This window comes from Haliaeetus albicilla, chromosome 9, assembly GCF_947461875.1.
Source record: "Haliaeetus albicilla chromosome 9, bHalAlb1.1, whole genome shotgun sequence".
Taxonomy (NCBI): Eukaryota; Metazoa; Chordata; class Aves; order Accipitriformes; family Accipitridae; genus Haliaeetus; species Haliaeetus albicilla.
The window spans coordinates 35,095,846-35,118,518 of record NC_091491.1 but is presented as its reverse complement, the minus strand read 5'-3'; the positions used below and the strand labels follow the sequence as shown (position 1 = coordinate 35,118,518).

General features: G+C 39.8%; 1 protein-coding gene across 2 annotated transcripts; it reads left to right on the top strand.

Moving 5' to 3' along the window:
- Nucleotides 1-12,113: 12,113 nt before the first annotated feature.
- On the top strand, nt 12,114-22,486 carry TTC14 (tetratricopeptide repeat domain 14). Of its 2 annotated transcripts, XM_069792656.1 has the most exons (12): nt 12,117-12,333; nt 12,421-12,542; nt 13,390-13,589; nt 13,981-14,065; nt 14,153-14,282; nt 15,049-15,201; nt 15,891-15,962; nt 17,252-17,371; nt 17,451-17,573; nt 18,272-18,389; nt 20,459-20,568; nt 21,048-22,486. In XM_069792656.1, exons 1-12 carry the CDS (start codon nt 12,170-12,172, stop codon nt 22,006-22,008), a joined length of 2,358 nt encoding a protein of 785 aa, XP_069648757.1. In that variant the 5' UTR covers nt 12,117-12,169; the 3' UTR covers nt 22,009-22,486. The 2 variants fall into 2 exon arrangements, 1 of the variants encoding a protein (XP_069648757.1); XR_011326229.1 differs by lacking the exon at nt 21,048-22,486 and having other exon boundaries at nt 12,114-12,333; nt 18,272-19,918; nt 20,459-20,539.
- The last annotated feature ends 187 nt before the right edge of the window (nt 22,487-22,673 follow it).

Sequence of the window (22,673 nt, the reverse complement as noted above, 5' to 3'; positions counted from 1 at the left end):
CTAAGGCCAGAAAGATGTAGGTGGCTATGGGCTCTGCTTCCAGAAGCTCAATGGCATCTCATTTGCTCTGGCTGGAATGCAGAAGGAAAATTTCTTCTCAACAGACAATTGATCTAAGAATAACTCCCTCGAACAGACTTTCAGGCTTCTTTTGTACTTAGATATTAAGCAGAAGTAATTCTATGACTACTGAGACAAATTTTGTTATTAGGAATTTACAGTAAGTTCTTGAAGATTTCAGTTCACCATCCAGGGCAGTCGATACTATGGTTGCGTAGTGTATTATAATAATGTCTATGGCTGCAAGTTTGCATGAGCTTTGCTGTAAGCAGCAGTTGCTGCAGTATCTACTATATTTCTAGAAACTGATTGAAATAATTTTGAGTATGAAATATAAAATTATAATCTGTGCAGTGAATCATACTCATTTTCATAAATATATCTGTGCATATATACACCAAAATTGCAGTTGTCTCCGTTCCTGGAATGATATGATACCTTTTAGTGTAAGCCAAACAGTTGTTTCCTAAAGCTAATGGTGAGTAAAGTGTAACATCAAGACCCAGTTTGACAAATGGGGAAATGCTGGGTTAGAATAAGGTGACTAATTGTATAGTAGAGATCACTGGTAGCTACTGGGAAAATACAGTCACTAATAACCTAGACAAAGAAGTAACTCACATGTTAATGAAACCTTCCAACTGTGCTTTGGATGTGCTCTGGATGAGTTATAAAAAAAGGATAGAAAGCAACTGGGAAACAAATAATCTGTTTCTTGGAGGTCTTAAAAACTTGATGAAATGCAACAAAAATTGGATTCAACCTGGAGAAATGCCAGCTAATCTATCTCAAGAAAAATAATTCAAGTTGCACATACTTACTGTGGTGGACAAATCTGGAAAGCAGTAATGTGAAGAACTGAGAAATTGTTGGAGTGCCTGTGCTCGTGCCGCACGAATAAGGAGGTAATTGTTCACCTCCATACAACTCTGATAGAAGAACACATGCATTCCTAGGTAGCTCATTACAACAAACAAATTGAAGGTGATAACTACTGAGGGATTTTTTAATAGACAAAAGAAGGAAGATTGGAATGGATCAATATTTATAGGCTGGTGAAAGGAAGGTTAAGTGGTTGAGAGTCAAAGAACTTGCCAACAATCTACAAATGGGATAAGCAGCAAGAAGGAAAAGGAATTATTTAGGATGTTCTGAGACAGAAGGAAGGAAGAAAGAAATGAAAATTTAGTCTGAATACTAAGATAAAAACTGTGATACAGAAATTAACTATACAGTGCAAAATTCTCTGAGGGAACTATTTAAACCTTATTGCTTGAAGACTTGGACAAAGGCTTGACTAAATATATTTCAACGAGTAATTTATTTCCATTAGCATCAGGACATGACCTTCCCACAAACTCCCATTAACTTCAGAGCCTTTTGTATGTGCCTTATGAAGCGGCAGCAGGGACTGGGCTGGCTGTTAGTGCTTGGCTGGGATACAGCAAACTCCAAACAAACGCAGTTCAGAGCCATGACAGGACCTGGCACCGGCTCGACCTCCAGGATGAGTCTGTATAGATCTACATTGAGTGAGTACGCCCAAAAGAGTTTTAAACTCATAAGTCAGGTTGTATTAGAATATAAACTACAGTAATTAACTTCTTTATCTATAACCAACTCTAAAGTGAACACAAATTTAAAAAAGAATGTCTGTCTGTGCTGTTTGTGAGTTTGCAGATTGTGTCTTTCCTTCCAGATTTACTTTTTGACAACTCCATGACTTTCTGTTTTGGTCCTTAGGCATTTCCTTCATGGGAAAACTGAGTGTCTCCCTGTCTTTGCTTGGGCTGCAGGCAAAGCTCCTTACTGTGATTTTCTCATTCTTCTTTTGCCATATTGTGCCAGTGGGACCATCTTCACCAAACAGGCTCAGTTGCATCCATGGTAAGAAGCCGTCTCCCTGCGGGCTAGATGGGTCCATCGAACTCATACACACTTTTAAGGAATATTTGCAGACTGAGAATGCCCAGAACAAACACTTACTGTCCATTACAACCTCCCATAGCACTCATACCCCACCTGTAGTTCAGACAAAATTAAAAGCCTCTGGACTGTTTGGTAGCATACATGAAAGTAGTTGTGACCTCAGATCACAGATGATCCAGATAAAAAAAATACTAAAAGCTACTGCTACACCTGGCACTGACAACGCTGCTGGAAGTCACAGTTAGGTGTGTCACCTAAAGATGAATCAAAGATAGATTTTGTACAGGAACCTTTGCAACCCAGTAACATACTGGTGTGGGGGAAGTTTTTGCTGATGCTACCACAGTGTGTTCATATGACGCCAAGACTGAGTTATACCTTTACCTTCACATTATTATTAAATTTAGTAAATACAAGCCTATGCAATTATATCCCAAATCACTTGGGGTGACTACCATGAAGTAGCACAAAAGTACACCAGCTTTCTGTTGGTTTTGTGTTCTAGGACAGATGAAGAGACCATTTTCACTGACAGGATCCCTTTAGTTTTCAAGTGTGTTTTGCCCTGTAGAAATGTCCTCTGGTTGGGGCTTTTTTTATGTCAATATGGGAGTACAGTGTGTGCCTGGAAGCGAATAATGACTCTAAGATGATTAACATGTTATTATTAAACTATGGGATAATCGCTATCCTGTCAAGTGTCAATGCGTGCATTTCATCAGCCCCCATGTGACTGTGGCTCCTGCGTTGAACTCCCAGTAGCTTTCTCTGATCTAAGGGGAATATTTTTCCTGGTCAGCAGCTGAATGTGACCCCTTCAGAAATGTAAACAGCAAAAAGAAAACAAAGGTGGATAAACACTACTTAGTCACCCCCCAAAATAATATTTTTTTGTACCATTTGGAGGAAGCCTAAGCTGACTTTTCAGATGGCAACATATTGGTGGGACCGGTAATACTTAACAAGCTGAGGTGTAACGAAGTGTGAACTTCTCAAGAAATACAGATAATTCTGCTTTTCAGACTGGCTGATGAGTCACAAGCAAGGCACCTGCATGATGAAATGGACCTGTACCATATGCTACAGCTGCTTTTGCACAGCTCAAACTGCAAAGCCTGAGTTTGTGCCAGGCGCTTGAGTGCATGCCCTTCTGGAGTTTAGTTGGCTGAGTTAAGGGGTTTAGTGGACTAAGCCCAAGATCAGCTCCTTCGCTGACAAGAACTACCGCGAAAACTAGAAGTGAGGGCCTGCCCCTCCTTTCCCATGGGAGTTGCTTTTAAACTGAGGTTTTACTATTGCTTTCCCCATGTTACTTTGACCTAGACCCAAACCCACTGGCTGGTCTTCCTGGCCTGAAGCTGACTCACTGGGCAATCACTAGGCTGTGTCTGACCCTGATGACTGTCCCCAGCCCTGATCCTGATCCTGACTTGCTGATCTACATCCCAGCTCCTCCGAGGGGTCGTTGCTCCCACCGGCCTCCTCGTCACGCTCACCACCCAGCTCGCCTTCCCTTCCGCACACAGGTGGCCCTTGCTGCTCTCTGACAGTTTGTCACTTCACTGGTTTCATGTACCTGAGTGACTGGGTTAACTCTGCTTGTTTTGGGGGTTCAAAACAAAATATGTGGACTTCCGTAAAAATTGCTTTCCAAGGTCCAGCATGTTGCATAGTCAACAACGAAGTCAAATTTTTAAGTATCAGTGTATTTTGCCCAAACAGATGAGTAAGACTAAAGGCAGATAGAGATACCCTGTGAAGTGGTATGTTCAAACTACTGCTCACCTGCTGCTAGACTTTAATTTCTACCATCCTGCTGCTGTGTCTTTTCAGCTGTGAGAGCCACTGTACAAGATAAGAGAACACTGGCTTTCTCCACTGAAAAATTAATTTGTTTTGGTTTTTTGGGTTTTACCAGGGAACCAGCATTTAATCACTAAGATGTGTCATGCTGCTAAGCTGCATGACAGCTTGATGCAGCAAAGGATGCTCCCCACTGAAAATGTAAACTATTTATGCTGTATATTTTTCTACCTAAGGAATCTACAGATTTTCCCTAGTCATGGCTTTCCCTTTTTCCAGCTAAATTACAAAAAAGTGTCTGCATTTCCATTCTGGTATCAGTGAAGCTAAACAGCTCTTGTACCCTTACCTTACTTTACAATATATTTTTCTTCTCTATGATCATTATTTTAAAGCCTGAAGGCAATAATATGTTTCCCCTGTGAAAAAAAGATTTGTATATCACACTAGCCAAGCTGCCGCTTTCCTCCGCTCTTTCTGGCTTCTAACGTTGTTCTTAAAGAGGCCAAATGACTGTTTCATCTCCCAGCTGTGTGAGATGCAATTTCTGAAGCAGAATACTTCAGAAGGATTATGGCCCATTTTAGGTACCAACAGGAACCTACTACTGCTCAGAGTCTGTAATTACATCTTAGACTTCTCATTATAGCCCTTGTTATATTTTGATATCTCCATTTGCCCCTACTGAAGATACTATGTATCTTAATCTACTTTCCCCCTATAATTTCCCTGACCTATATCCTCCCTTCACTTGTTGTTGGGGTGGGTTTTTTTGACAGCATTTTGCAACAAATGATTTGTCAAACACTCTAGATAGTTTCTGACCACCTGATACTGTAAATTGTTTCTCTGCTGCCCACCCATTACAAGAAGGCACTGATAGCTCTTGTTAGGGAAGACTCTTCCTTTTATCTTAGCACTCAGTGCCAAAACAACCCTTGCCTAGGGAAAACCCCTTCTCACATTTTGAAATTTCCAAATTTCTTCTGGATTGCAGGACTCAAAACGCTGTTTGGATGCCATACATTGTTTGAATTCATTAATTTTGAAGAAAAACTGTTCCTTGTATTTTTCAGATGTATTTTGTGCTCACTCCTAACAAAAGGTAGTCTTTTTCGGTTTTAGAGAAGCAAAGCACTAAATTTGCATTATGAGATTAAAAACCAAGTTAGAGAAGTGAAAGATAAAAAATAATGGAACACTGCATTTAAGGACCTGACAATAATCTATTTCCCTAGCTGTCACTTAAATTTCTCAGAGGCACATTCTGGCAGTGGGAGCCAACAAGACAGTTCAACCACATCTGCTTGAAGTGTTACTCTTCAGGACCAACCTCCTCCTGGACTATTAACCTTCTGTTTAAACTTTTGATTGTATGTATGCTATCTAGCAGTAACCAAGCCTTATAGCATTTTTGAAAGTGCTACATCATTTCCTTCCAACTTCTCAATTGAAGGAAACATTGTATTGGAGCTTTGATTAACTCTCACTGTCAGTGAAGATACAGATTAGAACCTGACCAGACTGAATTGTGCTTATAAGGATTTTGTTGACAGCTTTTTATAGAGAGTATGTTGACATTTTGTACAGATGGAAAAATTTTGATTTCTTTCTCCCACTTACTGTTCTCCTACACATGTACACACAGTCCCTCGTGTATATATTTGCCAGTTTTAGGAGGATCAGATCATCACAATTACAAGAGGGGAGTTTTAAACACCAGTGTTTTAAATTTGTATGTTTATTCCTCACTCAGAATCAACTCAGCACAGAGCTACATCTGTAATTAGTTGCAACAGCAAACAATGCCATTTGCATATGTAAGGAATTCATTTGTGAATTATCATCTTTTCTTAGGGAAGAATTTGCAAAAGTATTTACATGCCTAACCTACTCTCATGTTTTTTGAAGCCATCTTAGGCAACCATTCTGTGACTATAGCTGCTAATACCTTTAAAAACAGAATTTGGTATTAGTGCCATAGAATATGCTACAAAAGAGAGAAGAATGGAATGCATAATTTTCATTTCAGTTTGCCTCTGCATTTGATTTGGGACACAATATTAGAGGTGTTGCTATTTTTTTTTTAAAGAGAGAAATTCTGGCTCTTGCTGTACTTTTGACATGGTTCCCTTACTTCTATTCTAAGTCCGTGATTGTAACCCACATGCATACACATCCTTCTTTCACAGAAGTATTATTTTTTCACATTTCAAGCTACCTCCTCTTTTCATGTTTCTGCTTTAGATTTTAATTTGTTTCAGAGCTTCTGTTCCCTGTGATTATGTATTTGAGTTCAACTGCCTTAATAAGACAAGAATCTAGAGAAAATCAACAGATGTATATTACTTACATTTCAACAGTCCCGGCCAAACAGTGTCTGGACTTTGACACTTGATTGCACTGATGTGTTGTGATTAATGCTTTCCTAATTGTAGACAGCAGTGCAAGCACAGAAAGTCTAAGGACTGATTTCTGACTTTCATGCGTGACCTGAAACCTGCTGAAGTCAATGGGAGCCCTCAAAGTCTCCATCCAAAATCCATCAGAGACACTGAACTTCCCATTAAAAATGTGGCAATTGTTTCTGGTTCAGCCTTTGTAACTTGTTCACTGAGCCAAAAGGCAGACCAGAAAACCGGCAACAGATTTTACTTACAGATTTTAGAAATTTTATGATATAAACTGGAAACCTCTAATAATACATTATAAACCTAAGAATAATTAGGAAGTTCAGAGCAGATTTTTTTTTTTTTTCCCCACAGATTGTTAATTTACTTGCAAATCAGTCCAGCTTTCTGGATTTAACACTCTGAGGAATTCACCAAATGTTTAAACAAACAAGTATCATATACATACATCAGTTTGGCATTTCACTATTCCATTTGGCCTCTGCTTTTGGTTGTTGATTGGAAAAAACAAATCTGATCTGCTGGGATGCTAATGAATGTCTGTGCGTCAGGGTTGCTACTTATTGTTGTTAGTTACTGGAATTATACCATCCAGATAATGCTGGAATTAACTTCTCTTTCTATTTGCAAAAGTATTTGTTAATCACTGTTTTTCCAAAAAACTCCTATTGAGATAAAAATTAATTGGAAATCATATCACAGCAACTCAGCTTATCAACTTTAATGGGAGTTTCACCTGCTTAGGAGAAAACTCTTTTTTTGATACATTTTATTTGTTTTAAATAAAGGTATGCTTATGCATTAAATGGGAGCAAAGATGGAGATAATTAATCTGTATTGTGGAGTTGCCAACTGTTTAACTCTTCATGAGTTAATTAAAACAGTTTCAACTTTTTAATTTTGGTGTAGTTTAAATAGCAAAAAATTTTAAAGAAATTAAGAGGCTGCTAATTATTTTGTGACAATGGTTACATGCCAGGTTCATTGCAAGCAATTAAGAAAACAACTTCTGATATTTGTTAATTGCTCTTTACCCAGTATTTATTACATGTGCTGCACAAATGGAATGGTAGAGCAACCGACCAGGAGATACAAGAAGAAGTAAGTTCTTTTACCAGGAATAGAAAAACTCCAACCGGTTTATATCTTTAAAATACCTTATAGACTTCTTTGAACATCTTTAGAAAGTTCATATATGTGACATGACAATTTAGAAAGATGACAACTGCTGGAGAAAAATTTTTACAATGAAAATATGAATACTGCTCTACTATGGATAAGAGAATAATTGACAGTAGTTGCATGCTTAAAGTTAAACATCTCCTTGTAGTGCTTGTAGACTTGAGATCAAATATTCTTACTGTGTTTTGCTATACACTGGAAATATAATTTTGGGTTGTAAGTGATGATCTACTCTGCTGACTGGAAAGTTGTGATGCTGACTGTAAGTTGCAATGACACTCTAAAGCCCAGAAACCAGGACGACTCTCCTTTGCTATAAAGCAGGAGATACTATGGAGTGTTAGAAGCTGGAAAAATCATAAAAACCCCCACAAAAACCTGTCTGCTCGGCATACCTTCTGCTGAGTCCCTCATGTATCATAGGAATTTGCTCTGTAGGCAGTATTTCTAGATATGTTGCAAGATGTACAGGTGGGTGTATACATATTGTCTGTGTCATGATTACCACTAAGTTGCCTGACTGGTGTTCCTGTCAAATAAGCAAACCTTCATTCACAACAGCCTGTTTTTTCATATTTAGGTAAAAAAATGTCAATGCCAGTGTTTCCTCCAGTAACATTTTCAGTCTCACCTGCAACCTTCAAACACTTGTCACTAATCTGCAGGCATAAAATGCTGCACTAAGTGCACAAGCAGTAATCCTTAACAGCCATACAAAGGCTCAGCAGTGCCACTGCCTGCAGTTTGACAGAAATCGCCAGAAGTCAGAGGGGGCTCTCAGTTGACATTTTTTAACTATTATTTCTGTTGTATTCCAACAGGGTCTAATTGTTGATTCAGAGCCTGGGCAGTTTCCACAATCCGTCTTTGCATATTTACTACATGCGACCGACTGTTCTTTGTCTACACATTTCCAGAAATCTGAGAAGTGCAAGATCCATGACACCATAAGCAGACGCTCAGCATATCTCTAGGTGAGTCTACATGTCACTGAAACTGTACTCTCTCACAGACCATGCCAAAGTTGGACTTAATGATGAACTTGTTAAAAAGGGAAATGCTTGAATGGGCATGGCTTGGGTAGTTCCATCACTCTGAGTTTGGTGGTGTTTTCACACCTCCTCCATCATATTTGGTGATTATGCCTGCAGACATAATGTTTTCCTCAAAGTAGAGCTACTAACTGGCTAGCAATTATTTTGTGCTGAACTTCACTTCATCAGAAGCTAAAATAATATCTTGCATATCATGTCATCTTTGAACAATCCCTCTGCTGCTTTGTAAATTAACAGAAAGTCTGGGCAGCAGGACTGCTTTTGGCAGAATTTGCCAAAAAACCTGACAACGCAGCTGGAAGTATAGCTCTTCATGTTAATTCTCATTAGTACTATTAGTTTCATCTTTCTTTGCCCAAAGAACATATTTAGTTGAACATTTGGCTCCGATTTGCAATGGGATAATATTTATCTCAAACCTACCCAAACTTTGCAGAAAATAATACTTTGACAAGCAGGATCTTGGAGGATCTAATCTTTTTGTCAGTGATAAAATGTGGCTCTTGACACAAAATCCTTTCCTCCATGTGCTTTTCTTGTAAGCTTTACCACTGATATTGGATACCTGGGACCATTTGAAAAGCAGCTTAACCTTGTTGCATTCAAACTGTTCTTACCGGAGTTTGATGAAAATCTGCTTAGTATTTCGCATGTCCACTTTGAAATCCTATCATGCCTATCAGGTTTTGGGTTGTTCAGGGGCCCTATCACTGTGAATTTGACCCTGGGTTCAAAGCTAGCTTGAGGTAAATTCATAAGCTTTTTATTGTGGGAGTTACAGGCTGCATGATGGATTTTGGGAGCTGCCTTTTATCATGCATTGACTTAAACTGTCAGAAAATTTATATCAAACTCATTCAGACATATCTGGTTTCAGACTATCTGGAATGCTTCTCTTTGACGGTGACGTGTTGACTTGCATCACTTTCTCCTGCAGAATGTGGACACTTCCCGCCCACCCTCTTTGTTTATTCAGCATATGGGATGAAGCGCTATTCATCCAGGCAGTTCCTAAATCAATGGAACAGAGGATTAATGACACTGTAGCGTATAGAGCATGCCTCCTCGTCAGGCCTGGGGTTCTTTTAAGCTGTATACCCCTGGGTTTATTCCATACTGCTCCATTTAGCATTATCCCTGCCTGAACTGTGGTGGCTGCTATATCCTTTTATCAAAAATATTTCCTATTGGGTAACTGAAGTAAAACAAGCAAAAGGTTGAAAAGAAAAAAAAATAATCCACCACTGAAAACATGCAGAGATATTTTTAAAAGCACAGGCAGTATCCCATGAGAGAAAAGGATGGCAAAGGTGTGTGCGTGCCATCAGTGAGGTGGAACAATGCACAACGTGCCATAGTCCTGCTTTGCTTCTGAGTTCATTACCATAACCTGAAAAATAGGAAATAAAATTACAAGTTCATGCTCACATACCCTGCTCTGGCAATGCTACTTCTGAAGATGGAATTATTTGCAGTATTTTATATTGTTTGATTAAGATAACTTCAGAATCTGATGTGCCCAGTGAAAGAAAGGATCACTTTAAATATGAAGTTAATCTTCATGTTCAGGGGCAACTAATCTACATTCTGTGTGTTAATATGATATTAATTACTGAATTTCCTAAAATGCAATTGATTTCTACTCATAGAATAAAATGCCTGTAAGAAGAGTCCATAATTATAGGTAGTTCAGCTTTCGCCATGATTTTTTGCTGGTATGTTCAGTCTAGAAGTCATAACACATTTAAAGTATTTATTCAGAATGTCTTACTTCTTGTACGTTGCGTGTGTGCGTATCTGCATATTAGACTGGAGAAATGCTTACACAAGCAGAGTTTGTGCTTCAAACAACTTTTTTTTATTGCTAGCTCTTTGTATTTGCTACACAACACAAATTAACTCTTCCTCAAAATACCATTTCCTCAAATAAAACTGCCATTATTTGCAATTGGGCAACACAGTTCAGGACACTGCACTTGCAGCGTGATTCATCTAGGAAAGGCTCCCTTTCTGCACTGGATCTTTGCAGGTGCATTAACCTTTCTATGTCGATCTGTCTAATCAGTCTTAATGTCTAGAAATTTCCATCTAGCGTTCATGGTTTTTTTCCACCATGGTAACCAGAAATCTAGGTACACACCTGGTCTTGTATAGATCAGGAAGACTTTAAATCAAAATCCTGACAGCTGTTCGGTACATAGTAAGTGTTATGCCTCCTTTATCTTTTGTTATATTAAAACAGGGGGACATGAAATGAAAGTAAAATATAAATTTGCCCTTCTAGTGTCTTCCCCAAGTCTGCTATACCAGTGATATCCCTGCTGGCTTTGAACTGAGCTTCTGAGACCAGCGTCTTTGATATGATCCTTGCCCTCTCAGTCATGCTGCTTCCTAGAGGAGTTTGTGTCACTGATCTGCTGACAGCCAGATTGCTATTCTTTCTTCAACATTGTACTGAGGGTAGAAGTGATATTATGCCATTTGCAGTGGGTTTTCTTTTCCTCCCCCCCCCCTTTAAAATTAATTATTAAATGCGATGCCAGGGACAAATTATTCTGGGGGACTGAAGAACTGTGATCTTTGTAACAGACTTGGATTAATTCCAGCTGGTTTTAAGCACCTTTCTCCATTAGCTAGAAGAGGTGATTAGCATGAAAAGCCTCCCGCGTTAAGTGTCTTTTTAGCATTTAAAGTTAGCGCTGGTAAACTGAACCACCGAACCCTGCATTGGGCCTATTTTAATGGCTCAACTGTAATCTCAGTGCCTTATCTTTTCCTGAGATAACTGCCCATTTTCCCCTTTGTTTCAGTATAGCTATTCGACAAACAAAGCCGGAACGTCTCTCGCCCGCACGCTGCTTTGTTTCACTTGTACGGATTCCTGATGGGAAGCCTGTCAGAGGGACAATTCAAAGAAACAGCATTATGAACACCGTGGTCGTTTACTTCTGATGTGGGACCCCCCCACACACCCACCGCCGGCCCCCCCAGCTGCAGGGTCAGCTCCAGCCCCACACAGCGCTGGCGCCTCTGCCGTGCCGCCTTCCAACTTCTCTTTGCCGTAATTTAGTGCCGACGCTTAAGGACTGAGAGAGAACTAACTCATCGAGAACTTCTGGAGCGCCGCGTTCCCTCGGACCCGAGGAACCTCCACCTTCCGACGCAAATCCACGCCCGGAAAAATGTACTTGGCGGGACGGGCCTGGGCTGCGCCTCCTGGGAACGAGACGCGCCGGGGAGGAAGCGCTGCCTTTTCTCTTCAAAACCTGTCCTGGAAGCCCGCTGCCGGTGCGCGGGGGACGGCCGAGCTCCGCCGCAGCCGGGCGGCCCGCAGCCGGGCGGCCCGCAGCCGGCGCCCACACGGCGGCGGCCCAGCGCCCTCTCCCGACATGGCCGCCGCGGGAACCGCCGGGAGGGAGGGGCCGCTACCGGGCGCCGCTCCCTCGGCGCTGGCGAGAATTTAGGTAGGCGCCGGCCACCTCGGTAACTTTTACCTGTCGGTTTCCGTTATTCCCGCAGTACTTTTTAAATACAGGCAGCGGGAAGCCTGGAGGCGGGCCCGGCGGCAGCGCTCCCTCAGAGCGACCGCCGCGGTCCTCCCGCTCCCCAGGGGGCGCTGCGGCCGCCCGGTCCCGCCCCCTCGGCGCAGCGCATGCGCGATGCCCCGTAATTGTAGCGTCAGGCCGGCCCGGTTCCTGTTCCGGGCGAGGCTGAGGCGGCGGCGGCGGGATGGACCGGGAGCTGCTGCGTCAGGCGCTGAGCTACCACGGCCCCGAGCTGCTCTCGCTGCTCCGCGCCGAGCAGCACGACAACCCCGACTTCCGCGGGCTGCTGCCGCCGCCGGGGACCGCCTTCGAGCCGCCCCGCGGGGCCCCGTCCCCGCCGGCCGCCTGGTGAGGGGCGCCGAGGCGGTGAGGTGGAGGGGAGCCAGCCGTGAGGGGGCCGGGGGGGGGTTTCTGACCGGGTTCTCCTTCCCCCAGGAAAGAGAGGGCGAGCCTTGACACCGAGATAAAGCGCTTCATTGCCAAAAAAGCGGATCTCCTGTTCGCTCACTCCTGGAAGCCCAACGGACCTCTCTGCGAGACGATTGAGGAAAATGAAGGTAAGCCCGCTCGCGGTGAGCGGCCGCTTCGCTGTCAGGGTGTCACCGTGTCGCCCGCTGGGTAGCGTAAGGACACGGTGCTTAAATTAGCAGTGTTTTTAAAAACAGGGTGAAGGGTTTTGCTGTTGCTTTTTAGAGGTTGTGCACAAACTTTCTGTTGGTACGGATAAAATAGGCTTTAACGTGCTTCGCTATCGTGAAGTATTTTGTGTTTTCAGGCTGTCTGTCCTGGGATAGAGTTAATTATCTTCCTGGTAGCTGGTACAGTGCTACGGTTTGGGTTCAGTAGGAGAGGAGTGTTGATAATACACTGATGTTTTCAGTTGTTGCTAAGTAACGTTTAGACTAAGTTAAGGATATTTCAGCTTCTGATGCCCAGCCAGCAGGAAGGCTGAAGGGGCACAAGAAGTTGGGAGGGGACACAGCCAGGGCATCTGACCCAGACTGGCCACCAGGGTATTCCATACCATGGGATGTCATGTCTAGTATAGGAACTGGGAGGAGTGGGGGCGGGGGGATTGCCCCTTGGGGACTAACTGGGTGTTGGTCGGCAGGTGGTGAGCAGTTGCATAGTGCATTACTTGTTTTGCATATCACAATCCTTTTATTAGTATTGTCATTTTATTACTTGTTACTATTATCGTTATTAGTTTCTTCTCTTCTGTTCTATTAAACTGTTTTCATCTCAACCTGTGAGTTTTACTTTTTTGGTCTGATTCTCTCCCCCATCCCACTGGTGGGGGGGGAAATGAGTGAGCGGCTGCATGGTGCTTAGTTGCTGGCTGGGCTTAAACCATGATACTGTCGCTTGGTCATTTCATCACTGTGAATGTCTCATGTGTTGCAGAGTATTATGCTGTTATGCCTCCCCTGGAACGGTTCATGGAGGTTCCCAGGGAAGACAGGAGAGAACTGTTTTTTCGAGACATCGAACGTGGTGATATCGTGATCGGGAGGATTACTTCTATTCGTGAATTTGGCTTTTTCATGGTGTTGATTTGTCTGGGAAGTGGTGTCATACGGGAGATTTCAGATCTAGAAATCAGTGTAAGATACAGCTTTGGTCAATATTTTATTCTTGATAAAAACCAGTAACTTTTTACTCTGTTAGTTTCTTCTTGCATCTCTTAATGGAGTGGTATGTGTAAAGGTGAAACTCAACTTTGGGATGGTGGGTGGTATCTAAATTTGTGGACAGCTTATGATGCTTTGCTGAGTCAGCAGATGCTTCTTTTTATGACCCATACTCAATATGTGTTGCTTTTGAATTGAAAAGTTCTTCCTTTATGGGTGCATAAACTTTTATTTGAACCAAGCCATGCTTTTAACTATCATGGATCTGATGTGTATTAAGATTAAATGAATCTTCTTCTGGCTTAGTCTTGGGGAGGAAAAAAACCTTTTGGCTTTGTTTGTGAAATTCCTACTTCTATTGCAGGCTCTTTGTCCTTTGAGAGATGTGCCTTCTCAGAGCAATCATGGAGATCCTTTGTCTTATTATCAAACTGGAGACCTTATTCGAGGCAAGTAGTTGCAAAAGCTGTCAGGAATCTGTTTGTTTGTTTTGAGACATTTCTGTAATTTTATCTTAACTTTTATTGTTTCTATAGCTGCAATCAAGGACATTGATCGTTACCATGAGAAGCTCACGGTGTCACTTTACAGCTCGGCTCTTCCACCCAATCTTTCCAGTACAAAACTAGGTGTAATTACTTCCGATGACTTCCCATTACATTATAGGTAAGAATATGCTATTCAGCTGTACTTGTTAGGCGTGTTCAGTGTGTTTGTTAGAGCATCTTTGACAGACTGCTCTTTAAACAATGGTGTTTCTGATTTAATTGGATTATTACATACTTTTTGTTGTTCGTGTCTCTAACATACTTGTTTCTGGATACGTCAGGTGTGGCTGGTCTTTCAGCATCTTTCCCAAAACGTACGGAAAGCAAAAAGCAGAGTGAGGTATTTGTCACTGTGGGACTGTGTTAATGAAAAAAAACCAACAAAACCCCCAAAAAACCCAAACAACAACAACAAAAAAACAAGAAACAAAACTCTTGGGAGACTGGAATATGAAATTCTTAAAATTTTGAAACTACCCTTAGAAAACAGAAGGACACAGCTGTCTGTAATTTTTGTAATGTTTTTGTGTGTTGGAGGGGGCTTTGAGCAACCTGATCTAGTGAAAGATGTCCCTGCCCATGGCAGAGGGGTTGGACTAGACGGTCTTTGAAGGTCCCTTCCAACCTAAACCTTTCTGCCATTCTGTTATTCTGTTATGTCCTGGAGATATCTCAATGGGTGCCAAAATAGGTTTCAAAAGCTTGCCTAGGCTGAAGGATATGAGGCTTGCTAAATAGTAGGAAAATACATGCCTGTAAAAGAGAACTGCTTGTGAGCAGTAATAAATATCAATATAGGCATTTTTATTCTAAATATAATCATCATAAAATTGAGTATAGTGCCTGTGAGGTTGTATTTGTGTACATCGGTGCTTTTTTTTAAGGCGAAGCATGGAAGTTGCTAATACAGCAGAGACATTTGAAGAGGTTTTACATCGTTCCCCAGGATTTGCTAATCCATCATTAGTTGAGTATTTAGCAGAAAAACTAGGGCTAAGTGAATCAAATCCACCGTCTTTGATGCGAAGTCTTCAAATGTAAGTGATTTTTACATTGTTCCTATCCTATAGCTTTGTGGAGATTATTCTAATCCATTGAAATAGACTTGTGAGCGGAAGTCCTAGACCACTTATACTTAAACCTTTTTCATTTTGATTTGCATAGCTGCAGCTTACGTGTCCTTTAAATATTTAAAAGCAAACTCCTCTAGAGTAAGAAATTTACATTGGAAATTCTTTTGCTCTGAATAAGCAAGATACCTTATCACACAAAATGTTTGATACCAAATACTTCAGGAATTTATTGCTTAGATGTTGTCAGTGTCTTTGGATTGAAATGCAGGATGTTTTAAGTTTTAATGTTTTCTGTCAGATGTTTATTCACAATCTTTATTTTAGTAATAGATCTGACCTCTTTAGTAAAATAGGCTCAAAAATATACAATGATGGATGTTGTGAGCCCTGTGCATATTAGGCCCCAAAGCCGGTGTAAATATGGTATATTTTTGTTAAATGTACTGTAGCTGTACTGGTTCAAGCAGGTACTTTTAGAATGAATTGGGAAAAACTGGTTTCAGAAATATGAAACAACGTCCCTGACTGAGGGAGAGCAGTAAAGTATTGTATAAATAATATTTCAGCTTGTTTCAACTGCATTATGTATCGTAAGTTTAATTTTCTAGACTCAGAAGGCTAACTTGATGTTTTTGTTTGTTTTTTCCTTAAAGTAAAAATTTCAATGAAGAAGATTTTGCTCCTGCATTGAGGAAAAAGCAATCTGCATCTTGGGCCTTGAAATGGTATGCAATACTTTTTCTTGTCAGAGCTTAATGTTAGGTTAGGTTACAGGTCATGTTTCTTAAAAGAAAATACACATTGAACCAGTTCTTTCACCACACGTGTACTCATGTGACCAGGAAGATCTTCTTGAAAGTAACCCTAAGTGCTAAGTGGGTATGTGATAGATAAAGTCTCGAGATTCATTTCTAAAATACGTGTCAGGTTCAAGGGAGAGCTTCTTAGAATATTTATAATATGTTGGCCCATTGATGAGGTGAGAGCGAGATTTGTGACAATACCAAGTACACAATTTTCCATTTTATAATTGGGTGTTGAATGACCTAATACTGCTTGTCGTGCCATTTAAGCCTCAAACTGTAGATTTAACAAGTGCACTTGCTGTTTTTGAGAAGTTAAATGTATTTCCCTGGCTGCGTTTGGAACAGCAGCTTTGGATAAGTTCTATTGCTTTTACACTATGCAGTGTATTTGGGCGTTCCACAGGGTGGAGGAGGCAGAAGAAAGAGAGACTTTTCTCCTAAAAATGTAAATCTTTTGTGGAAAAACTTGTCTTGAATCTATCAGCTCAAAAAAAAAAAAAACCCAAAACAAAACCAAAAATATCTGAGTGAAGCCTCAGAATTTCTGGTTTCTATGCTAACAAAGCAGTGTTTTTCTTAAAACAGTAGTGTTTTGCAACTTTGATTTAATTGCAGAAAAAGTTGCTTATAATGTTAAATTAAATATAAATTTTAATTTTTAAAAAAAGTCTGTAATTAAAAGTTCTGAAATTCAACTCATATCAGGTATCTTCCAAGAAGTTGATCTTGGCAAATGTAGAAGAAAGGCTCAGGTAATATGTAGTATAAAATCTCAAAATATTCCAGTTTGAGATGAACTGGTTTCAGCATGTACCATCTACCCATCTCACCTTGTGTTGTTGGTCTAATGGTGATTTTTAGCTTTGGATCTAATTAAGCCTGTTCCAGTTTAATGGTGGTAGGTCACACATGGAGTTTTGTGAAGAAAAGTGCTTAAATATTCATTCTGTAAATGAAAAATAGTGTGACGTAGTAGCACTGTCTGCAGAAATGCTCTCCATTGCCTAATGATTTTGGATTGAAGACAACATATTGTTGGAGAATTATGTCAATATCGCATTAATTTGAAATGCTGTTGTTAAGTACATGATAACAAAGTCAAGTTTTATCACCTATTGCTTGCTTGGAACTATAATTTGTGAGTAATTAACAGTATGAGATTTGCATAGGCTAACTGTGCATAATATTTTCTAAATGTTTTTCTTCAGTGTGAAGGCTGGGGTTGATTATTTTAAGGTTGGGTGCCATGTGGAAGCCATGAATGAGTACAACAAGGCTTTGGAAATTGATCCTCAAAATGTTGAAGCTTTGGTAGCACGTGGAGCTCTGTAAGTCTGTTTCACTGGTTTTTCTATTTCATGAAAGAGAAACATCCCTAAAATCCATGCAACGTTTCTGTTGTTCTAGGTATGCAACAAAAGGAAGTCTGAACAAAGCTATAGGTGATTTTGAAATTGCTTTAGAAAACTGTCCTACCCATAGAAATGCAAGAAAATACCTCTGTCAGACACTTGTGGAAAGAGGCGGGCAGTAAGTGTTGTGGTTTTGTTCGGTTGTTAACAATTTTTCTTATAATATTTTTTTAATACCGTTCTAGTTAGGACACAGAATAGCATATTTCCTTCCTGGCTATGTGTTTAAAAATAAAAAAAAAAAAAAAAAGTCTTTGTTGGAAATACCTGCTTGTGCAGTTGGTTTACACTTTCTTCTCTGTCCCAGTTAAAATCCTGGCAAAATATTTGAAGTTTAATCCTTTATATCCTTTCAGTGGTAGCATACCAGGCTTGCATAAAGTCTTGTGAAATGGTTGAATGTATTTCAATAAGGTTTGTCATGTTTTAGGTTGTTTTTTTTTAAAGAAAGTATTTGTAACAAAACGATGTTCTGTTACTCTACTGAAATGCTGCTTAGCCACTATAACACAAAACTTTACTTTTGAATATTCAGGGAATAGATTTCTTTTAAGCCCTGTGTTAAGAAGAGAGAGTATTTTTGAAACTGGAATTGAAATTTCAAAGAATAGTATTACTGAGGATGATTAGGAGATATTGAAATGTCAGAAATGCCATTTTATTTCTTTACTCAGGTGGGCTAACATGACAGATAAAGTCTTGGAGGGATGCAGTGGTAGTGTTATAGTGCAAATAAGAAAGGTAGTCCTAAAAATAAGAAAAAACCTGTCAAAATCCATGGCTTAACTGTATATTGAATTATCACTTGAATTTTAGGTTGGAAGAGGAAGACAAACTACTAAATGCTGAGAATTACTATAAAAAAGCTTTAAGTTTGGATGAGACTTTTCAGGAAGCAGAAGAGGCCTTAGCAAAACTCCGTAAGCATATGCAGGTGATTCTTTACTTTCTCTTCATATAGTGCTCTCAGTGACAATAAATGAACATCAAAAATCTTATTAAATCTTTTGAACAGGGAGAGTTTTAAGTTGATGGTTTGTCTTATTCTCTGCTTCCCTTCTCCACAGTAAATCTTTTATAGTGAGCATTATGGCTGTACCTACCAGAAGAAAGGTACCTCTTGATGACTCCACTGTTTTGAACAGGATAGTAAAGCAATGCCACAGTGGAGACAGTGAAAGAGCAAAGCTGTTAACTCTGCCAGCTAAAGGAAGGATAAGAATATTCTATCACACAAGCATGATTAATAATGTTAAATTAAAAGATTCTGTGAATACAAACATGCAAAGTGCAAAATACTTGGGCAAGCCAAATAAACATTGCACACCATCGTACCACGCATATCCTTGTCGTTTGGAGCAATGACCAAAAGATAGAGTAACACCAGTCAAAGCTAACCCACAGGAAGATCACATGAGAGGGGCAATTAAGAGGTGATTTAAAGGAAAACAGCAGGAGGTGGAGGGTGGGTGGGCAGGCAGTTTTGATTATCTTAGCTTTCTTCTCTGCTGTTTTTTTTTCTCTCTTCTCTTGCACACAGCATGTTTCCCAGGTGAGCCCTGGTGGGTCTTTATGCTAATCAGAGTTGTCATCTTCTTTCATTTACCTCCTTTACTTATGTTGCCTTCCAGAGAGGATCAAAGAGTAAAACAGAGTACTGAGGAACAGGCTTGTTTTATTCTGTGCTTCTACACATAGACTGGGGTAGATGGCCTTAATCAACACTTCTTCAGCTGGTGTAGCCATAATGCTGACAAGTTGTGTGGAAAGAAGGGGGAACAGGAGATATGACAATCTTTTTAATAAAACCAAACTACATCATAGATAAACTATTGTATGGCATTTGAGTGCTAGCTACATTTGGCTGCTTTAGAAAGAGGTGTCAGTCTCAGGTAAAATAAAGAAGAACATTCTCAGCAAGTAGGAGACAAATTTTACTCTCCTTTAGCATTTTCCTGGGATAATGGGTCATTGATGCAGCAGATAAAAAAACCACAGTGCTAGCTATTGCTTGTTGATTTGCATAACCTTAACTGCAATTAAGGGTTTCTTTTATTGTATCTGTTAAAACAGTTGCTAAGTTTTGAAAATGATAATCAGACTTTCTGCTCACTCTGAATATGAATAGAGCTACTCTTTAGGGCTGTAGATGGCAGAAGTGTGATCTCTAATAGACTTAAGTAGTTTAAGTGTTATTCATCTGGTGAGGTACTCTTCTGCATTTACCTGTATTTTAATATGTAAGTCTGATATTACCACTGTTGTGCTAGAATAGCTGAAACAACACTGAAGTAAGTTTTCCTGTAATACTGATTATGTGTTTTTCTCCAATGCATTTTCTTCTGAATTGGACCGTTGTTGCTGTATCTGACATCTGGTGCTGCTCATCACCAACAAACCCTTGGAACATGGTTTGTTACATAAACTATGCATCAAACTGGTCTGTGAAATTGTTACAAAACGGTTTGTATTTGAACATGGCCAACTTGAATATGTTTTAAAATGGGTTCTGGCACATTTTACTTGTAAACTACAATAATGATACTTTCCCTCAAACCTTGCTCTTTTTCTCTGCTCTTTTTCTCTGCTCTTTTTCTCTGCTCTTTTTCTCTGCTCTTTTTCTCTGCTCTTTTTCTCTGCTCTTTTTCTCTGCTCTTTTTCTCTGCTCTTTTTCATGTTGGTAATATTGTGCTTTTCTTGCCTATTCTATCTATACCTTTTGGGCATCGTGCTTCATGGTGTGCTGGATCACGGGTACCACTGCAATGGCTGGTCAAATGTATTTTTTTAATGGAACAAAAACTGCAATATGGTCCTTAATGTAAACCTGATTATCACAATGGCCAATGCCAAACTCCTGAACAATATTAATTCTTGATCTGGGAATCCTGGTAAAACATCCCTGGTGTAATTATACATTTGAATGGGGTTGGGGACATGGGGAAAAATACCCGTGTTAACACTTTTAATGTCATTTTTTTATGATGCTTGGGTTCAAAAAAGAAATCTTTGGAAATGAGGGAGAAACAAGCTGCCAAAGAAGAGAGACAGAAAGAAAAGAAAGTAGAAACAAGTGCAGAAAAATTGCGTAAGCTCTTAAAAGAAGAAAAAAGGTAATTTTGTTATATTCAGTATACTGATTATGTGGCAATAAGTGCAGATGAGACTAGGAACAATCCATTTCCAAACAGATTGTCCAACAGTAAGCTAGGTAGAACTTCTACCTAGGTAAGCTGCTTTTCCTCCAGATTTTTTTTTGTGGGTAGTGTTCTTTAGTGCATATAACCTTGAATGGAGAGATATGTGGAAGAGAAATAGTTTAAAAAATACTTTGCAATGTGAAGTATTTTAAAAGTGTAACGCCATATTAAACTGGGGAAAGATGCATTTTATAACAAACTGCTTGGTGGATTTAATCTTAATTTTTCTATAAAGAAATGATGTTTGAAATTGTCTTGCCAGGTCAGGCTCAGTTTCCATTCATGCCTTATAGTCCAATCTCAGCCAAACTCGGGGGAGTACAGATTTACTTTCTACATATAATTTTTGCCTGATACTGAAGATTATCTCACAGGTTAATTACATTTTTTAGGTTGAAGAAGAAAAGGAAAGTATCAACTTCCTCCTCCTCCTCCTCCTCCTCTTCCTCCTCCTCAAGTGATTCTTCATCAGATGTATCAATTTCTTCTTCTTCCTCTTCCTCTGATCACAAGAAGCGTAGGAAAAAGCGTCGGAATAGATCAGAGTCTGCCCGCAGCTCCAAAAAATGCTCATCTAGAGCTTCTTCCCATTACAAAGATCAGATTAGGAAAGAGGAGTGGTATTCGCCTCCGGCTGATACCTCTGCTTCCTTTCTTAACCAAAATTTTGAAGTGGAAAAACTGCTGGAAAGGCAGGACAGCTTAGTGTGTCCAAAAACAGAGTTAAAAGAGAAGGACAGACACTGTTCCTTTTCGAGGACTTCAGGTGATGATGAAGACACATTTGGAGGTAGGTCTGAAGATTCAAGAGATTCTTACAGTAGCTCCAGAACTCTGCCAAGTAGTAGCAAGACTGAAAAATATGGTAAAACAGATAGATTTTTCTCCAGTCGGAGGGGTTCTTCAGGTTCATATCATAAGTCAGATGATAAACCCAGGATGCGTTATTTTAGGAAATTGGAAAGGGATGTAGAGGGGAGAAAAGAGCAGTTTAAAAAATATGGCTCAGGTCAAGACAGGTATTACATGTCTCCAGCAGGGTCTGACTATTCTGGGAAGTCAGTGGGAAAGTACAGATCGTATTCTAGCACCTGCTTACGTGAAGGTGATAAAAGTTACGATAGTGATAGGCATGTGTTCAGTCAGCATAAAAATGAAAGTGAGTATAAGAATAGGAAAAGAAGTTATGAGGAGACTAATGAAACCAAGGAACCAGATGAGGAAATGTCTTTAAATGGTACAGCACAAACAGAAAGTGGCAGTAAAAGAAACCTGCCCCAGAACTTGGTTAACATATTCAATCAAATAGCTGAGTTTGAGAGGGAAAAAGGAAGTAAGCAGAAGAAACAGTAAAGTACTGAAGAAAACACTATTCTGATGAGTGTAGTTAAATGAACTTTTATCTGAGTAGCTCTTGAGGAAATGCATATGAAGAGTGATAGAAAGGCAGAATTTATTCCATCTTGCAGAATGTTAAAGAATGGAAAGAGATGTAAGGGTATCTATCTTACGTAAAATATCAGTTATTATTTAAAATCTAACTTTCCTGTGCTCTTAATTTGGGATGTTCCTGTACAATATTCTCTGTCTGATGGGTTGAAATCCTTTGATATCCCTGGACTATAGTTAGCTGTAACTCGCATCAAATATGCACTTTAACAACAGATGGGTTTTGTTTGTTTTTTTTCTTCATCCCTGGGGTACTATTGACTGTTGATATTTTTGTATCAAACTTAACTTCCAGCTCTAGAAAGGGGATAACTGAATGGAAGTCATGTGCCATCAATGTATATAGCTCACTTGATCATTAAATTTTCTTAGTTTTTCTTAATTGTGTGTCTTGATTTTTTGTTTACATTGCTGGGATGTTTCATACTGGTGCACTGGTTATATATGCTGCTTGAGTGAATGGAACCCTCCAGTGTCTGTGAAGGCAAGTGTATTACATTGGTTAAATGCATCAAACACATTGTCTAAAAGTAATGTAAAAAAAAAAAAATCCCAACAGAAGTCAAAGA

Coding starts and splice junctions, on each gene's coding strand:
- TTC14 (XM_069792656.1), top strand. CDS start 12,170: ATGGACCGGGAGCTGCTGCGTCAGGCGCTGAGCTACCACGGCCCCGAG. Junction 14,283..15,048: donor GACTTCCCATTACATTATAG/GTAAGAATATGC, acceptor CTTTTTTTTAAG/GCGAAGCATGGAAGTTGCTA. Junction 17,372..17,450: donor TTGGTAGCACGTGGAGCTCT/GTAAGTCTGTTT, acceptor CTGTTGTTCTAG/GTATGCAACAAAAGGAAGTC.